Genomic DNA, 18,863 nt, shown 5'->3' with positions numbered 1-18,863 from the left:
CTGGATAACGTCACCATCTGCGGCCACGACCAGCAGGACCACGACGCTAACCTTTCCAAATTCCTCCACACCACCAAACTCCTCAACCTAACCTACACCAAGGAGAAGTGAGTGTTCAGCACTAACCGATTAGCCATTCTCGGCTACGTGGCCCAACCCCAATTGCATGCGTCCCCTCATGGAACTCCCTCCTCCTCCACTGCCCCAAGGCCCTCAAACGATGCCTGGAGTTCGTCTCATACTACGCCCAGTGGGTCCCGAACTATGCAGACAAGACCCACCCACTCATTCACTCCACCGTTTTCCCACTGACGGCCTAGGCTCACCAGAACTTCAACCGTATCAGGGTCGACATCGCCAAGGCCGTGATGCATGCGGTCGACGAGACACTCCCCTTCCAAGTCAAGAGTGATGCATCAGACGTTGCTGTGGCCATCACCATCAACCAGGTAGGCAGGCCCGTGGCATTCTTTTCAAGCACCCTTCACGCCTCCGAAATTCGGCACTTCGCTGTTGAGAAGGAGGCCCAAGCCATAGTAGAATCTGTGCGCCATTGGAGGCATTACCTGACCTGGCCGGCAGGAGATTCACTCTCCTCACTGACCAACGGTCGGTTGCCTTCATGTTTAACAAACAGCGGGCCAAGATCAAAAATGATAAGATCTTGAGGTGGAGGATCGAACTCTCCACCTACAATTACGAGATTTTGTATCGCCCCTGTAAGCTCAACGAGCCCCCCCCCGATGTCCTATCCCGAGGTACATGTGCCAGCGCACAAGTGGACCGACTCCGGAACCTGCACGACGACCTCTGCCACCCTGGGGTCACCCATTTTCTTCACTTCATAAAGGCCTACAATCTGCCCTACTCCATCGAGGAAGTCAGGGCTATCAGCAGAGACTGCCAGGTCTGCGCAGAGTGTAAACTGCACTTCTACCGGCCAGACCAAGCGCACCTAGTGAAGGCGTCCCACCCCTTTGAACGCCTCAGCGTGGATTTCAAAGGGCCCCTCCCCTCCACCGACCGAAACACGTACTTTCTTAACATGGCCGACGAATACTCCAGATTCCCCTTCGTCGTCCCATGCCCTGCTATGACGTCTGCCACTGTCATCAAAGCCCTCAACACCATCTTCGCTCTGTTTGGTTTCTCCGCGTACGTCCACGGCAACCGAGGATCCTCATTTATGAGCGATGAACTGCGCCTGTACCTGCTCAGCAGGTGCATTGCTTCGAGCAGGACGACCAGCTACAACCCACGGGGAAACAGCAGGTAGAGCGGGAGAATGGGACGGTTCGGAAGGCCGTCCAGCTGGCCCTATGGTCCAGAAATCTCCCGGCCACCCGCTGGCAGGAGGTCCTCCCCGACGTCCTTCACTCCATTCGGTCGTTCCTTTGCACTGCGACTAACCCCACCGAACCGGCACATCCCTGGACACTAAGGGGCAATTTTTAGCATGGCCAATCCACCTAACCTGCAAATCTTTTGGACTGGGGGAGGAAACCCACGCAGACAGGGGGAGAATATGCAAACGTCACACAGTCACCAAGGCCAGAATTGAACCTGGGTTCCTGGCGCTGCAAGGCAGCAATGCTAACTAACCACTGTGCCACATGACACTTGTTAATGAAAATGGTCTGAATAATGAGCCAAGGGAGACATATTTTATCCAACATGGATACACAGATAGACCTTCCAGAAAGAATACATTTTAATATGCCACATTCCGACCACGGTATGAAGTCAGTAAATTCCACAGCCCCATGCTCACAGTAAGGAGACAAACTCCAACAGAAGGTAAGTTAGAGAACTGAACTGTTTTGTCTGACTGACCATTTGGAGAACAGGATCAGTGAATTTAGCTTATTTTTAGTGATTTGAAATAATACAAACCTGTGAATAGTCACAGAGATATTATGCTTAAGCCCTTACTAATTCCATATAAAGGGCATGATTCTTCAGGGCCCAGCGTGCCAGGACAACACATGTCAATACTCTTGCTGGATTGGGAGTTGGAGCATAACGATGAGGGGGACGTGGAGATTCGGGTTTCCAGCCTGTTAATCACATTCAAATGAATGCACATGACCTGTTTGCATGTTACCTCCGACACGGAGGGGGAAGCCCGCTATGGTTAGCGGGGCAGGACCGGACACCGGGTACGGGTCTGCAGCCCTGTGCCAATCCCATGTTTTGGGCTGTCGCGGAATTGTCTGCCCGATCGGGATTCCTGACCTTCGCAGTGGGGTGTGGAGAATTCCACCCAAAGCCTCTGTCTGGCTGCATTTACCCATTTCTGGTGCCCCTTTGTCTCCTGCCTTCTCCAGGTCAGTCACTCACAGTCTCCTCTGACGTAAAATAAAAACAGAAAATGCTGGAAAAAACCCAGCAGGTCTGGCAGCATCTGTAGAGGGAGAAACCGAGTGAAACCTTTTGAGCCCAGATAACTCTTCAGAGTTCTGAAGAAGAGCCATATTGATTCAACATATTAATTCTGTTCCTTCCTCTTCAGACGCTGCCAGACTTGCTGAGTTTACCCAGACTTTTCCTCGGTATTTTGCCCCCATCTCCTTTGTCTGTAATATTTCCTTCTCTGCTCTCCCAATGCTGCCCTCCCGCTCCAGTATGGACTTTCCAATGCTCTTCTTCTCTGGGAGGCATCATTCCCTCCTCAACCACAGTAGCAGCCACAATTGCCTCATCCCACCGCTGATTGTTTTGTTGACTCAGGGCTCAGCTCTTTTCCCATGACCACATTCTTTCCTCTAGTCCTCCTCCAATTCCTCTGGTGGGTTTCCAAGCCACCTAGAACCCCATTGCTTGTAATCTGTTCACACCAAGCCCCGATCATCCACACCACTTATCCCGGTGAACGTCCCTCGACCTCCTGCCCCGCAATACACACAATTCTCAATCTCAGACTAAAGGGACGATCCTTTAAAACAGAGGTCAGGAGGAATTTCTTCAGCCAGAGGGTGGTGAATCTGTGGAACTCTGCCGTAGAAGGCTGCGGAGGCCAAATCACTGAGTGTCTTTAAGACAGAGATAGATAGGGTTACATAGAACATAGAACAGTACAGCACAGAACAGGCCCTTCGGCCCTCGATGTTGTGACGAGCAATGATCACCCTACCCAAACCCACGTATCCACCCTATACCCGTAACCCAACAACCCCCCCCTAACTTTACTTTTTAGGACACTACGGGCAATTTAGCATTGCCAATCCACCTAACCCGCACATCTTTGGACTGTGGGAGGAAACCGGAGCACCCGGAGGAAACCCACGCACACACGGGGAGGACGTGCAGACTCCGCACAGACAGTGACCCAGCCGGGAATCGAACCTGGGACCCTGGAGCTGTAAAGCATTTATGCTAACCACCATGCTACCGTGTTGCCCCTTCTTGATTAATAAGGGGATCAGGGGTTATGGAGGGAAGGCAGGAGAATGGGGATTAGAAAAATATCAGCCATGATTAAATGGCAGAGCAGACTCAATGGGCCGAGTGGCCTAATTCTGCTCCTATGTCTTATGGTCTCATCCCTCAGCCCAAATTCCAGTTCCAAGTCCCACCTCATGCAATAAGGCATCTGAGTCCAAGTGTGAATCCATTTTTTTTAGTACCCCAATGGGCAGCAGAGCCCACAGCTGAGGATCTCTTCCAGTGAATCTCTTCCGGCCTTTCCAAACTTGTTCTCAAAATGCAAGGTGGGGGGGGGGGGGTGCGGAGAAAGAAACAATAACACTCGGCAATGAGTGGTCAGGATATCTTGTTTTTGTAAACCTTAAAATTAAACTCTAGTATTGCTGGTGCCTGTTTTTTTTAAAACTGGGTCTTGCAAAATTTGAACTGTTGGTTTTCCCCTTCTGGGAACCAGTAACAGGCTCCGTCTTGTCATGTATGCCTGTTTGTCTCTGTCTCTCTCTCTCTCTGGGCTGTTGACTGACTGGTTTCTGGTGCTACTCTGATGGTACTGGTCTTCCCCAGGAGCCGCTGCAATTGGCCAGGCTGTTCCCTTCAGAGTCCCGTTTCCAATGGCAACAGTAAACAAGCTGGTGCTGTCTGCTGGTAGACGGCTGGGACGGAGAGGGAGGGAGTTCTTTACTTCACCAGCTTTGCTTCAGCTGAAAACCTTCCTGCTGGATTGGAAGAAGAAGCATTTCTCCAACAAACGAAGGGAGAAATAGAATCACGGCTGCCCCATTCCCTTCTTGGAAGTTGGTCTTGGTGAACACCAGCGTCACCCTCCGCAGACTAACATTGCCGGGTGGGGTGCGCATGCGGGACGATGGGGAGCAAGGAGCTGCATTTTAGCAGAACCACTTCGGCCGGCTATCGTTTGGCAGAGAGGCCGAACGCTGATTCCCTCACTGGCCGCAGTAAACCGGCAGCGGACCAGTCCCAGGGCAAGCTCACATACCTGGGGACAGTCCAGCAAGACCAAGCGTGGAGAGAGTTAATCCGAGCAGAATGGCAAGGGCTCAAAGAATGGTGAGTACATTTAGATCCACGTCTCTGCTGAAGATTAAATCTGCTGGGATTTATAGAAACCACCAAGGTTTCATACGTTGGTTTCTGCTGGGGGAGGACAGCTTGTTTGAGTGCAGGGGGAGGCCATTTGGTCCATCGTGGCTGTGCCAGCTCCTTAAAAATGCCTTTTGAATTACCTCCACACTCCGTCTCTTTCCCCTCACCCCTGCAAATTCCTTCCCCTGTAGTCATACTTTTTGAAAATACAGTGCTTCTATCGGAGATACCAAATGATTTTCCATATCAGACACACATATCCTTAAGCAGATCAGTCACCTAAAATGTGTGAAAGGACTTATAGAATAAGAGCGGCTGGCATTTCAAGTGCGATCTACGCTCTCCCCACTCTCCACCCACATAATGGTGAGTCCATGCCCAAATTCTCGACATACACTCCTGGTTAGGGAGACTGTGCAGTCGGAGTGTGACCTCTGAAACTGGAGAATGGTGGGAAGTGCCTGCTCAAATTCCCGATCTGGCCAGAAGAGGCTCCCCACCTCGAATACAAACTTACATTCCGTCTGATGCATTGCAAACTATATGGTATTTTGTCTACTAGGAATGGGTGGATATAAAGGCTCAGTTCTGCCTGCTTTCCCCCTCCGCTTTATTCATACAAATTAGTAAACTTACATTCCATAACAATTCAAATTGGACATTACCGAAAGTACAACATAGTTCAAATTCTTTTCTTATAGCATGTGGCACTCTGAGGTGCTTGAATAAAATTACAATTGTGTGTGATATTTACAATATACATTCCATGACAAAGATACTGCCAAGGGGGATTCTTGCAGAGTTTCCACCCCTTTGGTAAACTATGGCAGATGGGCTTTAGTCACCTTCCCCCACTGAGCTTCTATGGCTGCTGGTCAGCGTCCCTCAGACAGAGTCCTGGACCTTGGAATATGCCAATCTGCTACACTCTCTTATTGACAGATTTCTGCACTGCAGGACCAACAAGTTTCAGGCTGTGTTTCATTAAGATAATAGTCCTCCAGCAGCAGTCCATGTCTGTCTCAGAGAGCATCCCGGGAACAGCCACAAGACAGCGCCCTGTATCGCAGAGCTGCTAGGGATGGACCTCAACAAAAACCAATACATCTCTGTCATGACCTCTTTCATAAAGGCACATTCCAGAATCAGGCAGGCAGCAGTCTCTGTCCCACCATAGCTGAATCAAGGGCAGCATGCAGAGGCGTGGGGCTCTCAGTATACAGGGAGGATCTGATCGGGTACTTTGTCATGTCGATACAGTGTGTTAGTTAGTCTCAGCACTACTTTCACAGATATTTCACAAATATAAGTGGCACGGTGGTTAGCACTACTGCCTCACAGTGGCAAGAACCTGGGGTCAGATCTGACCTCGGGTGACTGTGTGGAGTTTGCAAGTTCTCCCCGTGGCTGCATGGATTTCCTCCAGGTGCTCCGGTTTCCTCCCACAGTCCAAAGATGTTCAGGTTAAGTGGATTGGCCATGCTAAATTGCCCCTTCATGCCCAATGGTTAGGTGGCTTGCGGGGTTACAGAATGGGGTAGGGGTGTGGGCCTGGTTAGTATGCTCTTATGCTAGGGCCAGTGCAGAACTGAATGGGCTGAATGGCCTCCGAATGGCACTGTAGGGATTCTGTGCTAAATTACCATTTCTTTTGTTTCATTTTCACAACATTGTGAAGCTTAGCTACTTAATACATAACTTAATTGCATTATGCAATGTGCATAAAGTAGTATTTTTCTGAAGGATTAATTCACTTAGGTAACAACATCTGCCTGTTCCAATTGTGTTGTTGTTACATGATACTGTATAATATAACTGCATAACTTATTCTGAATTCACATGGTCTGTGCCTTCAATTAAAAAATAAAATTACCCCTGTAATTGTACTAGTGCAATGGGTCCTTATGGTTTGGCAATTACAAGTCTTGAACAATGTATATAATCTTTAAGGATCATTGCAAACTATTGTACTTTATGCAAATAAGTGTGTCTACCTTTGTCTATTGTCTGTTGCCTGGATATGATAGATCTGGTCTTCAAATTACCTTTCTATTTCTGAAGTCAAGCTGCCTCCTTAAAGAAATCATTTGTTCAAGCTTTATTTGTGTTTTGATGATCACATTGCCATGTTGCTAAGTCAGTGGCCAATGCATTAAACGTTTTGTCCTTTGTCTTATAAGGGAAAATAACTGGAGCTTTCTGAAAGATTACGATGCCAAGGTAAGGATTGTAATTAACATATGATATGTGTAACATGAAGGGGTCAAAGCCTCAAATACTTTTTCATAAATCTGCCTTGTGTATTGCAATATTGTTGATATATTCTCAGTTTTGAGAATATTTTTACATCTAAAAGCAATAATGTGAAAATGAATATTAAAAATATTATTCTCATATATTTGGCGCAATTTAACAGAAATGAAACAGAGTCCCATTTAGAGCGCATTTAGCCAGGTGTTTCCCAGTGCTTCCAGAGCCGAGAGCAAACCTGCCCTGAAACAGGACTCTGACCATTTTTGGGCCTCGGCGAGGAATGCCCGCCGAGGCCACACTTCAGCTCATTTCCTACACTAACGAGCTCATCTCGCTAATACAATAAGAGATCACTGATATCTGGACACCTCGCCACGTCCTCCATACCCCTTTAACACCCCAACTTACCAATTAGAGGGTCCATGCATTCCACCTCATAAAGGTAGGGCAGGGCGGCCCCGGGCCCGATCCCCGGCATGGGCAAGATGCCACCTGAGCACCTTGGTAGAGCCAGCCTGGCACCCTGACAATTCCCTGTCAGCCTGGCAGTGCCACCTGGGCATCTTGGCACTGTCAGGGTGGTACTGAGGTGGCACTGCCAGGGTGCTAGGCTGGCAGTGCCACAGTGCCCATTCGGCAATGAGAGTGTCAGGGTACACCCCTGTCCAGAGCAAGACCACCCGGGGGTCCCAATCACCTGGGAGACCCCACCCGTATGCTGATACGCCTGGTCCATCTTTGTGGGAACAAGTGCTAAACGGCGCCTGCTTAGGATCTCCAAGGCGAGGCCGTTAGATCCCACGTCTTGGTTAACTCCGGTGCCAACATATTTAAGTGAACTTAACTGCACACTTAAATATGCAAATCCTCTCCTCAATGGGTGGGATGCAGATCGCGACACCTCACGAGATCTTGTTAATTCCACAAGGTTAAACAAGCATCGTAAATCTCACGCGAGCCTCTGCTGGGATTTATCAGTCTCACGCGTCCCGAATTGGGGGCGACAAGTCCGTTAGGTCGCACTCATCACATACAATATACTATAATAATATAGAATATAAAAGACATATTAAAAAATATCACTTTCTACTACATTTAAAAACGTGATTTTGTTGTACTTTTAAGCCTATTTGGTGTTTCCTTCTCGATATGACATAATTCCAATGCCAGTATTGTCAAACACATTTACCACTCCAAATGGGACAAATTGAATTGAAACCCAAACCTAAATGAAAAGGGGACTTTGTAAATTTCTAACCTTCCCAAATTGTAGTGGCTCCAACGTAGTGAAAATCAATGCTGCAATATTGCAGCTTTATGCAGTTTGACATCTCAAGAATGTGGTTGTGCTCTCCAGGACGGTCAGTAGATTTTTATTCCTGATCTTTAAATAATTCCAAATGTTAATGTCAGTTTATTATTTTTAATCCCATTATTGTCCGTTTATAAAATGTCAAAGTACATGAAAACATGGAGTGTTGGAATTCCTAATTCATATCCCAGTCGCTCAGTTAGAAGGATTACACTACATTAGTGTTATGTAAGCATTTTGGAGATTTTTCCAAGTACTCAGTTGTAGTGGGGCCATGAAATAATGGCAAGAAGAGAAGTATCCTGTGTTTGTTTTATTTAAATATATATATTTTCATTTTATTTTAATTCTGTTGCTGCAACATAACACTAGGAAAGTCCGCTTCTAAGTGATTTCAGGACTGCGGCGTGACTTTAAGAGACTGACTTTAGGAAGTGTTAAATTTCTGCTGCACCAAAATCAGCGTTAGTGTACAAAGAAACCTGAGACGGGATTCTCCGTTTCAGAACTAAATCTTGACGCCGGGATTGAATCGGTGGTGTTCTACGACGATTAAATTGCGCCGGTTCCCAAGCAATTCATGATCCATTAATGGACTAGCGGCGCCACGTGGAACTTGAGCGATTCTAATGAAAAACGGGGTCACGCGAGAGGCTGACAAGCTGCAGCCGCATCTTAGCACTCCACTCCCAACATACACTCATCCCAGCTAACAAGATGGCCGCACGAATAGCGGCACCCTGGTTCACGGTCGCAGAGAGAAGTGAAGAGGCTTCTGGGACACTATCTGGTGTGCACCACACACGTGCTGCACCTACATAAGGTGGAGGTAGGAATCCCCAAAGGGGCAGACGGTCAGAAGGTGTCCCGATGCCAGGGACTAACTGTCGTCCAGGTGGGTCTCGGGCTTCTGGAAAGGGTGGTCCCATCGATACGGATATGCAGACACAGATCCACGGACTACATGAGGAAATGTCAGCAACCATCCAGTGCCTGCAGGTGCAGTTGGAGGAATCCAACTGCCCCAGGGGCAGGAGGCGGTGCTGGCCATGTGTGCCACCAAGGCCAGCACCATACAGGAGACTTCCACAGTGGAGTCCTTGTGGGCCAAGGTATCGGCCATGGGTCAGGCTGTCCAAGGCCTGGGACACTCTGTGTGGGCAGTGGCATGCCGTTGCAGACTCCGGCTGTGCAGAGAGGCGGTGCGCCATATCTGCTGGATCAAAGGGCAGCACGGTGGCACTGCTATCTCACGGCGCTGAGGGCCCGGCCCTGGGTCACTGTCCATGTGAAGTTGACACATTCTGCCTGTGTCTGCATGGGTCTCACCCCCACAATCCAAAAAGATGTGCAAGGTAGGTGGATTCGCCATGCTAAATTGCTCCTTAATTGGAAAAAAAAATTGGATACCCTGAATTGATTTTCTTGAAATCTGCTGGATCGTGCCGCACCTGGAGCCATGGAGGTATGGGGGAGGACATTTGTCATCCAGTCTCTTGCATCTGGCGTCACCAGTTAAAGCTGACATGGCTTTTCAAGGCCTCCCTCTGGTTCTACAGTCTGCACCCCTTCAAATTAGTGGATGTGATGAGCTGCAGTCCATTAATGAGGGTGGTGCCAAGTACAGCACTGGAAATTGTTGCCGTCTGTCTGGATGGCTGTCTGCTCTCTCGCCTTCAACTCAAGTCACCTGCCACAGTGCCTGAAATCTGGCTGAGTCAGACTGGCCCCAGACTGAGGAGCTGTGTCTATTCTATGCCCTTGTGAGATGTCAGGAGCCCCAAACTGATATGTACAATCCTACCACTACTTTGGACAATTCGCAGGAGTATCAGCCTCATAGAGGTATCAGTACAAAGCGTCTTTTAGGAAAGATATTACAGGATATCATCTGGGTGATGTATGATTTGATGGAAGTGATCATTTTTGGGAGGGCATTAACTTTATTTGGGTCTGCAGAGTGTTTGTAGAGCAGCCTATGGGTAAAGTTTCACAAGCACTCAGCAAATTTTCACGTCAATGTTTTGGAGATTGGACGTGCTCCAATAAATAGATCCTCAAGCACAAACAAATAAAATTTAATTTTAACTTTGCATTCTCATTTCACAGAAATGTGCAAGGTATTTACTGCACATCTTATTTGCGTTTGTTTCAACCTTTTGTTTTCCAGGGAAGACTAAAAATGCAGGAACCCCTACCTGAGTACATCTCTCAGTTCTCTGACCAAGTTCCAAATACCACAAACCAGACATTTGGCAGCAGAATAGACTCTGAGCTTGGTCAGGCACTAATAAGGATGGACTATCGTCTTCAGAAGGAAAACCGAAAGACAAAACTGGACAATGACCTTATTCCATGTTAAAGTGGGGAAAGTAGAATATCAGTAAGCGGTTACATGTTCAGGGAAATACTTGAATTGATGTTGAAATAGTGAGATTAGAGACATTAGAGACTTAGGCCCCAATACTAACTCGGAGGTTGATGGGAGTGGGGTAATGGGGGCTGGCATGGAGGAGCATTTTTGTGGTTGGGAAATTCAAAAGAAGGGGTTTCCCTCAGATCTTTCCGGAATTACCCGCAGCACCTGATTAACATTTGTATTTCCTCTCAGACAGATTAAAAGGCTGGTTGGCTCTCAGCTGGTGGGAAAGCCTGCAGAACCAGGCCACAGCTGGACAGCAGAGGAGGAAGGGACGATTGTATCAATTGGCAGGAGACAGTAGAATGGGAGAAGGGATGCTGGAAACATGATGGTGACTGGCACAGACTTGGCACCAGAGACTTTGGTGGCAAGGGATAGCCAGAGACACAGCCATAGGGAGTGGGAAAGTCATCGAGGGTAGTGGGTGTGTGTCTGGGAGGAAGGGGGAAGGGGGGAGCTGTTGGAGGTGGAGACACATCGGAGGGGTTAGAGACATTGGTGGTGGTCAGGCTGGAAGGGAGATTGGAAGTGCACGTTGGTGGGTGGGGTTTAATCCTTGGATTTAATTCCTTGCATGATATGAAATGAAAATGAAAATGAAAATCGCTTTATTGTCACGAGTAGGCTTCAATTAAGTTACTGTGAAAAGCCCCAAGTCGCCACATTCCGGCGCCTGTCCGGGGAGGCTAGTACGGGAATCGAACCGTGCTGCTGGCCTGCTTGGTCTGCTGTAAAAGCCAGCGATTTAGCCCAGTGAGCTAAACCAGCCCCAGATATCGTCCTCCCCATGTCTGTAACCTCTTCTACCCCTAATAACTTCCCCATAATTCTCTGTTCCTATGACTTTAGCCTCCTGTGCACCCTTGACTTTAGCCTCTCGTGCACCCTATCTTCTGTTCACCCTTTCATTGGCAATCATGCCTTTCATCTCTGGCTCTTGGGTTTGCATTCATCCCAAACTGATTATTTTTTTGACAGGCACAATCCAGCCTTAAAAGGCTTAGGTCCTCTTGAATTAAACAGCTGCTAACTGATATTGATAATGATAGCCACAGTGGCCTGAATACAGTTGATATGCAAAATACTAAAATGGGTACATTAAGAGGGGCTCTTCTTAGATTAGGACTGAAGCAGTTTGTTAAGTGGAATGGGTTTTACTCATTTACATCAAACCTGGGAGTACTTAACATGAACACTGGCTGCTAGAAATGGAAAGTGATTCTCAGCATTAACTTCCTCCACTTTGACAGCAAAGAATTGCCAGAATCCGTGCCCCTGTAAATAATTGTAATTCCTGTGGAACATCGTCAACCAGGAGTCTCTCAGACATTCCCATATAGCAAAGAGCACCATCTCCACGATCACATCCCATTCAATGCTACTTTCTACCCTGCACCTGAGTGGTGATATGTTTGCCTGTTGCAAGCATTAGCAAGGAACTTGTGGCCAACACCCATCTTTGCTAAGGCCTCAGCCAAAGTGAAGCCAATTGTAGCAAGGTAGGAATAAAGTGATTAGATTGATCTGGGTTGAATACATTCAAAGCACCTGGTCAGTACTAAATAATGGGGCACCTAGGGGCGCGATTCTCCGCCCCTAACGCCGGGTGGGAGAATCGCAGGAGGGCCGGGTGACTCATGCCACGGTGCCCTGGCACCCCCGCGATTCTCCAACCCCCCCCAAAATGGCGTGTCGCGTTTTGCGACAGGCCACTCGGAGAATCGCCGGTCGCTGTTTCTAACGGCGACCGGCGATTCTCCGGCCCGAATGGGCCGAGCAACCTGCCGAACCCGGCCGGTTCACGCCGGCGCCAACCACACCTGGTCGCTGCCGGTGTGAACAGCGCGCGACCGCTGTGTGTGGGACCTGTGGGGGGCGGAGGGAGGATTGAGCACCACGGGCGTGCTCAGGAGGTGACTGGCTCGCGATCGATGCCCACCGATCGTAGGGCCGGCGTCTCTAAAAGACGCACTCTTTTCCCTCAGCCGCCCCGCAAGATCAAGCTGCCATGTCTTGCGGGGCAGCAGATGGGAAGACGGCAACCGCGCATGCGCGGGTTGGCGCCAGCCAACCTGCGCATGCGCGGCTGATGTCACTTAGGCGCCGCCGGCTGCGTCATTCCCGGCGCGCCGCTTTGACGCAAGCGTCAAGGCCCGGCGCGCAAAATTCATGCGCCGCCGCTTCTAGCCCCCTGGGCCGGCGTCGGCTGTTTGTCTCCCTTTGGGAGAATTGCGCCCCTAGAATTCTATTTTAGTATTTTTTGGAAGGAGGAAATGTTTTTTCTTAATGCTGCACAATTATTTTTCTTGACCAATTCTGGCTCTGACTGTCACACCACTTTGGGTGTACATGGTGCTGCCATTACCCAGTACTGACATCTGTCTCTGTAATGAACCCAAAATTCACAATGATTGTTTTTTGAAAAGTATTAAATAACTCCCCTGGTTTTGTAATAAATCTGCTGAAAACTTAGCGAGGGGTTATTTACGAAATCACCAATTTTGTTGACATTTTTATTTTCCTTGTAATTGTTTTAAAAACTGGAAGTTGGATTTGGTGGAGCTATAACAGGGAAAATGTTAAACCCAGAGTTTCATGGTCTGTTTGAATATCTGTCAATTAATTTAACTTGTCCCAGCCACAAGCTGGACATGCTGACCTCACCCTGAATTCCCAACACATGTTTCCTTTGGACAAAGCTCTGGATTATGAGCACTAATTCATAAATTTATCCCTATGTTCCTAAAGTAACTAGGCACCATGCGTATTTACCGTTCCGCTTCACTCTACGAGTTTAGGATGAAAAGATATCACCCTCTCAGAAAACCTTCTTCCTGTTATAACCTCCACAGGACCCTGGGGTCGACCCGATTGATCTGTCCGTGGGGCTCATGGAGAACCAGCTCCCCCATTGAGGGGTGGAGGCCCAACAGTGGGCTCGCTAATTCTCCGAGATAAAAGCCACCTCAGGAAGGAGCAAGCATCTCAGGGTGGTCCCGGCTGGGGCTTGGACTGTTGTTAAGTTGCTGTACTTCCTAGCTGTGAGTAGGAAATAAACTACTTTTGACTCACCTTTTCTGGACTCCTCATTGACTACAATACTTCCCAATAGCAGCAACATTCCTAATGTGGAATATTAGAATAATGAATTGTACTGGATATAGTTTTATTGGAATAAAAAAGAACAGGCAGAGCTGTTGTACTTTGTATTTAATTTGTTTCTTGCAAATCAATTAATGTGCAATTAAAATAACATGTTAGCAATGACATGCTGGCTCACAATATCGGCCGGGATTCTCCGGTCATCGGGATTCTCTGTGCCCGTCAGCAGAACATTCCCGCCCGTGGGTTTCCCGGCGGCATGGGGTGGCTTCAATGGAAAATCCCATTAACAAGCGGCGGGAAGAGAGTTTCCCACCGCCAGCGAATGACACGCTGCCAAGAAACACGGGACTGGGGGAACAGGAGAATCCCATCCATTGTCTGTTCAGGCTATGCTGATGGGATTTAGGTTCCTTTTCTCATTCACAGGCACAACCTGTGACAATTCTTATATTAAATAAATGAGGCTTGTTTAATCAAAGTTCTTAGCAAATGTCAGCCAATGATATGAAAACTGCTCCTAATAAAGAATTAAATGCCATTTTCAGGTGAAGCACAACAATGGAAAATAAAAATGTCATTCTCCTTTGTGCTGGTAGTGCACCCACTCCCCGGGGATTTCCTGTAACCCTTCAGCTGGTTGTACTTTATCTGGGTGCATTTGATTCTGAAACACCATTGCAGACATAATCTTGTATGCACTATGGGAAAGTAGAACTGATATCAGCACAACTGATTCTGTGGTTTCAGAATCATTATCCAGGGTGTTTGGTAAACACCTTACCTCCTATTCCCCCACTATTACCATCATCTGAATAGAAATTAGTCCTGGTTTCTGAAAGTTCTGCAGGCCTCTGCCCTACACCCCTGGATGCCGTAGAAATATCCCCTGTGGTGCAAAGTTATGGTGAGAGGACAAGTAGATGGGATTTATGTCGGAAACAAGGCGTGGGCAAAATGGCCCTTTCCTATGATTAGAAATTCTAACGTCTTTGCCTCTTTATTAAAGAATCAGAATGAACAAGGTGAAATGAATCCTGCTGATGTTCTGTTCAATTAGTTACAAAGACAGCAGGTGGAGCTCTTTGTTCAGAAAGTAGGCAGGACTATTTATTTTGCATTGACATAACAGCATATGATTCTGATCTTGAGTTAGAAATATGTGAGTAAAATTCCAGCTATCAAAACACTCAAGGCATTTAGGGATGAGCGCTAAACCCGGGCCTAGCCAGTGACATCCACAGCCTGTGAACACATTGAAAATAGTGCTTGTGACCTGTGCTTCTTGAGGTTTGGCTGCAGATGCAACAGGTAGGTTTCAATGTGCATAAAACGTAGCTAGCGGAATTCTCCATTAGCGGGATCCTCCGGTCCGCCGGCAGCGCACACACACGTGGGTTTCCCAACGGCTTGGGGTGGCCACAATGGGAAATTCCATTGGCCGACTGCGGAACGGAGAATCCCGCTGCTGGCGGGGGCGCATCGCGCAGGAAAACACGGTTGGCGGACGGGAGAATCCTGCCTGGGCATCTACTCTAGTGATTCTTATACTGGACCTTTCCGTATTGCTCACTAGACCTTGTATTTTACATGGAATCATATAGGCAGCTGTGCCCAGGCACCATTCTCCATTAGAAATCAGAGGGCTGGATTCTTTGGCCGCGCCCGCTGCAGGTTCGTCACGGACGGGATGCGGACCATGTGAAGGTCCATTGACCTTGGGCAGAAGTTTCCAGTCACCAGGCAGGCGAGGCCGAAGAATCCCACCCAGAATCTCTAGATTCTGCAGAAGTCAAAAATCGATCGGCACCAGTTACCACCAAATGCCTGTTTTTCAGCAGAAACTTGCTTATCCTTGTCTGTGCACCATGATTCACCCAATAATGTCTCGAGGCTCTCACTATCAACAACCTCCAGGTGTGTATTGCTGTGTTAGGCTCCCACTATCTGACTGGTCTATATCGGGCCTGCCTGACATCAGAAGGAAAGAGGACTACGCTGCTGCCTGATTCTCATTTATGTCAACAGCAGTTTCATGACAGCCTTACAAAAACAAATGCCTTGCCTGTTGATTATCAGCTTACACAAACATGCTTCCCAGAAATCACCACAAAAAGTTACTTCCCCTTAAGATTTAAGGCTGAGTTTAAGAAACAACAAGGTCACCAGATTTGCTGGCTTCCTAATCAGCAAGCTGTCTATGAGCAATGAGATTCACGCTGGCAGCTCGCCCAAAGTTAAATCAGGCTAGATCATCAAGATAGTTTGGGACATCTGGTGATGTTGTGAGACAGGTGGGACAAGCATTTTTTCCACTGCCCAGCAATCTACACTCCAACTAAAGTGAGGCCCATGGAGGAATGAACTAATTTGTTTTCTGCAATCGCAGAGGTCTGTGGTATACCGGCAGCATGGTGGTGCAGTGGGTGTGGTGAATGTAACTCCGTAATTCACACTGTATTGTAGAGACCATGCATTGACAAGCGCAGTTGTGTTGCCCGACCACTAGGGGGTGTAGCGCTGGGAATGCTTAGGAGTTTGTACAGGGCTCCACCCTTGGCTCCGCCCATGACTCCTCCCCCTGGACTGCTGTATAAATACCAATGCTCAGAGCCAGTCGTTCAGCTCATCGAGAGTTCAACGTGGAACAGGCTGGCTCTGTTGTAAGTAGATTAAAACCACTGTTCATATCTTAAAGCACGTGTCTAGTGAATTGATGGTTCCATCAGTGGGCTAGCCCTGCTGCCTCACGGCATTGAGGTCCCAGGTTCGATCCCAGTTCTGGGTCACTGTCCGTGTGGAGTTTGCACATTCGCCTCGTGTTTGCGTGGGTTTCGCCCCCACAACACAAAGATGTACAGGCTAGGTGGATTGGCCATGCTAAATTACCCCTTAATTGTAAAAGAATGAATTGGATACACTAAATGTATATCTTAAAAGGTCTGTGGTATGCATGGAGATTTCTGGAAGGTCTGACCACCATATAATAGTAAATAAAGAAATTCATGATTTATATAAAGTGTTTCACAATTTCACTACATCACAGAGTAACTTACTGACACTAAGGTGTTTCTGAATTACAGCCACTGTTGTCATGTCAGGGAAATGCGTCAGTCAGTTTGCACAGTGCAAGGTCCCTCAAACAGCGGTGTGATGTCGGCCAAATAATCTGCATTGCTTGAGGAATAAACAATGGCCAGGAGACTGGGACAACTCTCTATGGGCACGATCCAACAGCCACGTTGCACCAGAAAAGCAGCTCACCGCGGCGCAGCATGGCCGTTGAAAGCCAGGAGACCCCATTCCGGGATCTACCTGACTCGCAATGCCTTGTGAGATATAATTCAATCTCACGAGACGTTGCGAGGTGAATCCCGCCCATAATGGCTTACTGCCTCGCTCTAATGGGAAGATTCATGAGGTACCTGAGGCTTTGGAATTCAACCCCTTTGCCTCTGAGACCTCAGACGAGCCCGTTTAGCACTGGCCCCTGCAAATGGGGATCAGATGGAACGACACTCCAAGGGAATTGAAGGCTCCCACCCACAAGCCCTTTGGCCAGATTGGTGTCCTGACATTGCTCGTGCCACCTGGATGCCAGCCTGGCATTGCTGAGGTGCCCAGGTGGTGCTGGCAGGGGCACTACCAGGGTGCCAGGTGGTAATGCCAAAGTGGCATTTTTTGCGTGTGTACAAAGGTGCAGGGTGTGGGCGGTCCAAGACCCTCCCATAGAGCGTTTGGGCAGAGCCCCCACTGTACAAAGTGGAGCTATGTGTGGCCTCGACCACCCATTCCCCGTTCAGGCCTCTTATTCAACGCAAGTCGAATTGAATCACCATGTGTTCCTCGGCATTGCGAGCACTGGGAAATACACGGATAGACCCGCTCGCTCGGGGGACTTTGTTCCCTTTTGGGAGAATTGCGCCCTACATCTTCAATGACCAGTGGGAATTATTAAAAAAAAAAATTTTGAGTACCCAATTCTTTTTTTTTCCATTTCAGGGGTAATTTAATTTGGCCAATCCACCTACCCTGCACATCTTTGGGTTGTGGGGGTGACACGGGGGGGATTGTGCAAACTCCACACGGACAGTGACCCAGGGCCGGGATCGAACCCAGGTCGAACCATGAGACAGCAGTGCTAACCACCGTGCCGCCCTTGAATTTTTTTATGTCCTCCTGACAGAACAGTTTGGGCATTGGTTCAACTTCTAATTCAAAAGACAGCACCGGAATCACTTCAACGCTCTCTCCGTCCTGCACTGGACTGTCAGCCTCAATTATCTGCTGATATCTTTAGAGTGTGCTAGGGAAACTACTGGCTATCCAGCCACATCAGCTTTGTTCCTCAACTTGAGAGACCAGGTGCACTTGCACCAGTTTATTCTAACATGCAGAGGAGCTGTATCCACCAGATGGCGTTCAGGCGCCCCAAACAATACATTAAATCGAGTCTTATACCTTTGCCTTATCTCACTGTTATTTGCATATACCAAATGTACTACTTTCTTTAACCTATGACAATTAGTTCCTCTACGTATGACACTCGATATACATGATTATATTTAACCAATTACATCAATAATAAACTTGCCTAATTACAATATTCAATCACTAACAAGGCACGTCTCCATAATTATACTATCAGCAAACACACATCTGTGGCCCTTAACTGTTATAGAACATAGAGAAATACATAGAGAAATACAGCACAGAACAGGCCCTTCGGCCCACGATGTTGTGCCAAACTTTTGTCCTAGGTTAATCATAAAATTTTGGACACTAAGGGCAATTTATCATGGCCAATCCACCCAGCCTACACATCTTTGGACTGTGGGAGGAAACCGGAGTACCCGGAGGAAACCCATGCACACACGGGGAGGATGTGCAGACTCCACACAGACAGTGACCCAAGCCGGGAATCGAACCTGGGACCCAGGAGCTGTGAAGCAATTGTGCTATCCACAATGCTACCGTGCTGCCCTTATCTGTTATCTGTGCCTCTGAGTAGATTATTAAAATTCCAATTCTCTTGTCCCTTGTTCGTCTTGTTTATGCAGCCTATCTGCAGCTATGGGAACGTCATAGAAACTTTGAACACTTTCCCAGAGGAACTCTGCTGCATTAAATGGTTTTAAACCCTTCAGAGTGCAACTCGATCCTATAACCTTCTGCACCAGAAGCAAGAGTGCTACCATTGAGTCAAGGTTGACACAACAAATACATTTTTGAACATGTTATTTA

The 18,863-nt window shown here is 47.9% G+C and overlaps 1 protein-coding gene across 1 annotated transcript; it reads left to right on the top strand.

The window, feature by feature from the left end:
* Positions 1-4,237: 4,237 nt before the first annotated feature.
* On the top strand, positions 4,238-10,889 carry c6h2orf50 (chromosome 6 C2orf50 homolog). The gene is made up of 3 exons (XM_038798808.1): positions 4,238-4,494; positions 6,711-6,750; positions 10,266-10,889. The coding sequence occupies exons 1-3, from the start codon at positions 4,292-4,294 to the stop codon at positions 10,455-10,457; spliced, it is 435 nt and encodes a 144-aa protein (XP_038654736.1). The 5' UTR covers positions 4,238-4,291; the 3' UTR covers positions 10,458-10,889.
* The last annotated feature ends 7,974 nt before the right edge of the window (positions 10,890-18,863 follow it).

Source organism: Scyliorhinus canicula, chromosome 6, assembly GCF_902713615.1.
Source record: "Scyliorhinus canicula chromosome 6, sScyCan1.1, whole genome shotgun sequence".
NCBI classification, from domain to species: domain Eukaryota; kingdom Metazoa; phylum Chordata; class Chondrichthyes; order Carcharhiniformes; family Scyliorhinidae; genus Scyliorhinus; species Scyliorhinus canicula.
This window is presented reverse-complemented; position numbering and strand designations above follow the sequence as displayed.

Coding starts and splice junctions, on each gene's coding strand:
- c6h2orf50 (XM_038798808.1), top strand. CDS start 4,292: ATGGGGAGCAAGGAGCTGCATTTTAGCAGAACCACTTCGGCCGGCTAT. Junction 4,495..6,710: donor TGGCAAGGGCTCAAAGAATG/GTGAGTACATTT, acceptor TTGTCTTATAAG/GGAAAATAACTGGAGCTTTC. Junction 6,751..10,265: donor TGAAAGATTACGATGCCAAG/GTAAGGATTGTA, acceptor TTTGTTTTCCAG/GGAAGACTAAAAATGCAGGA.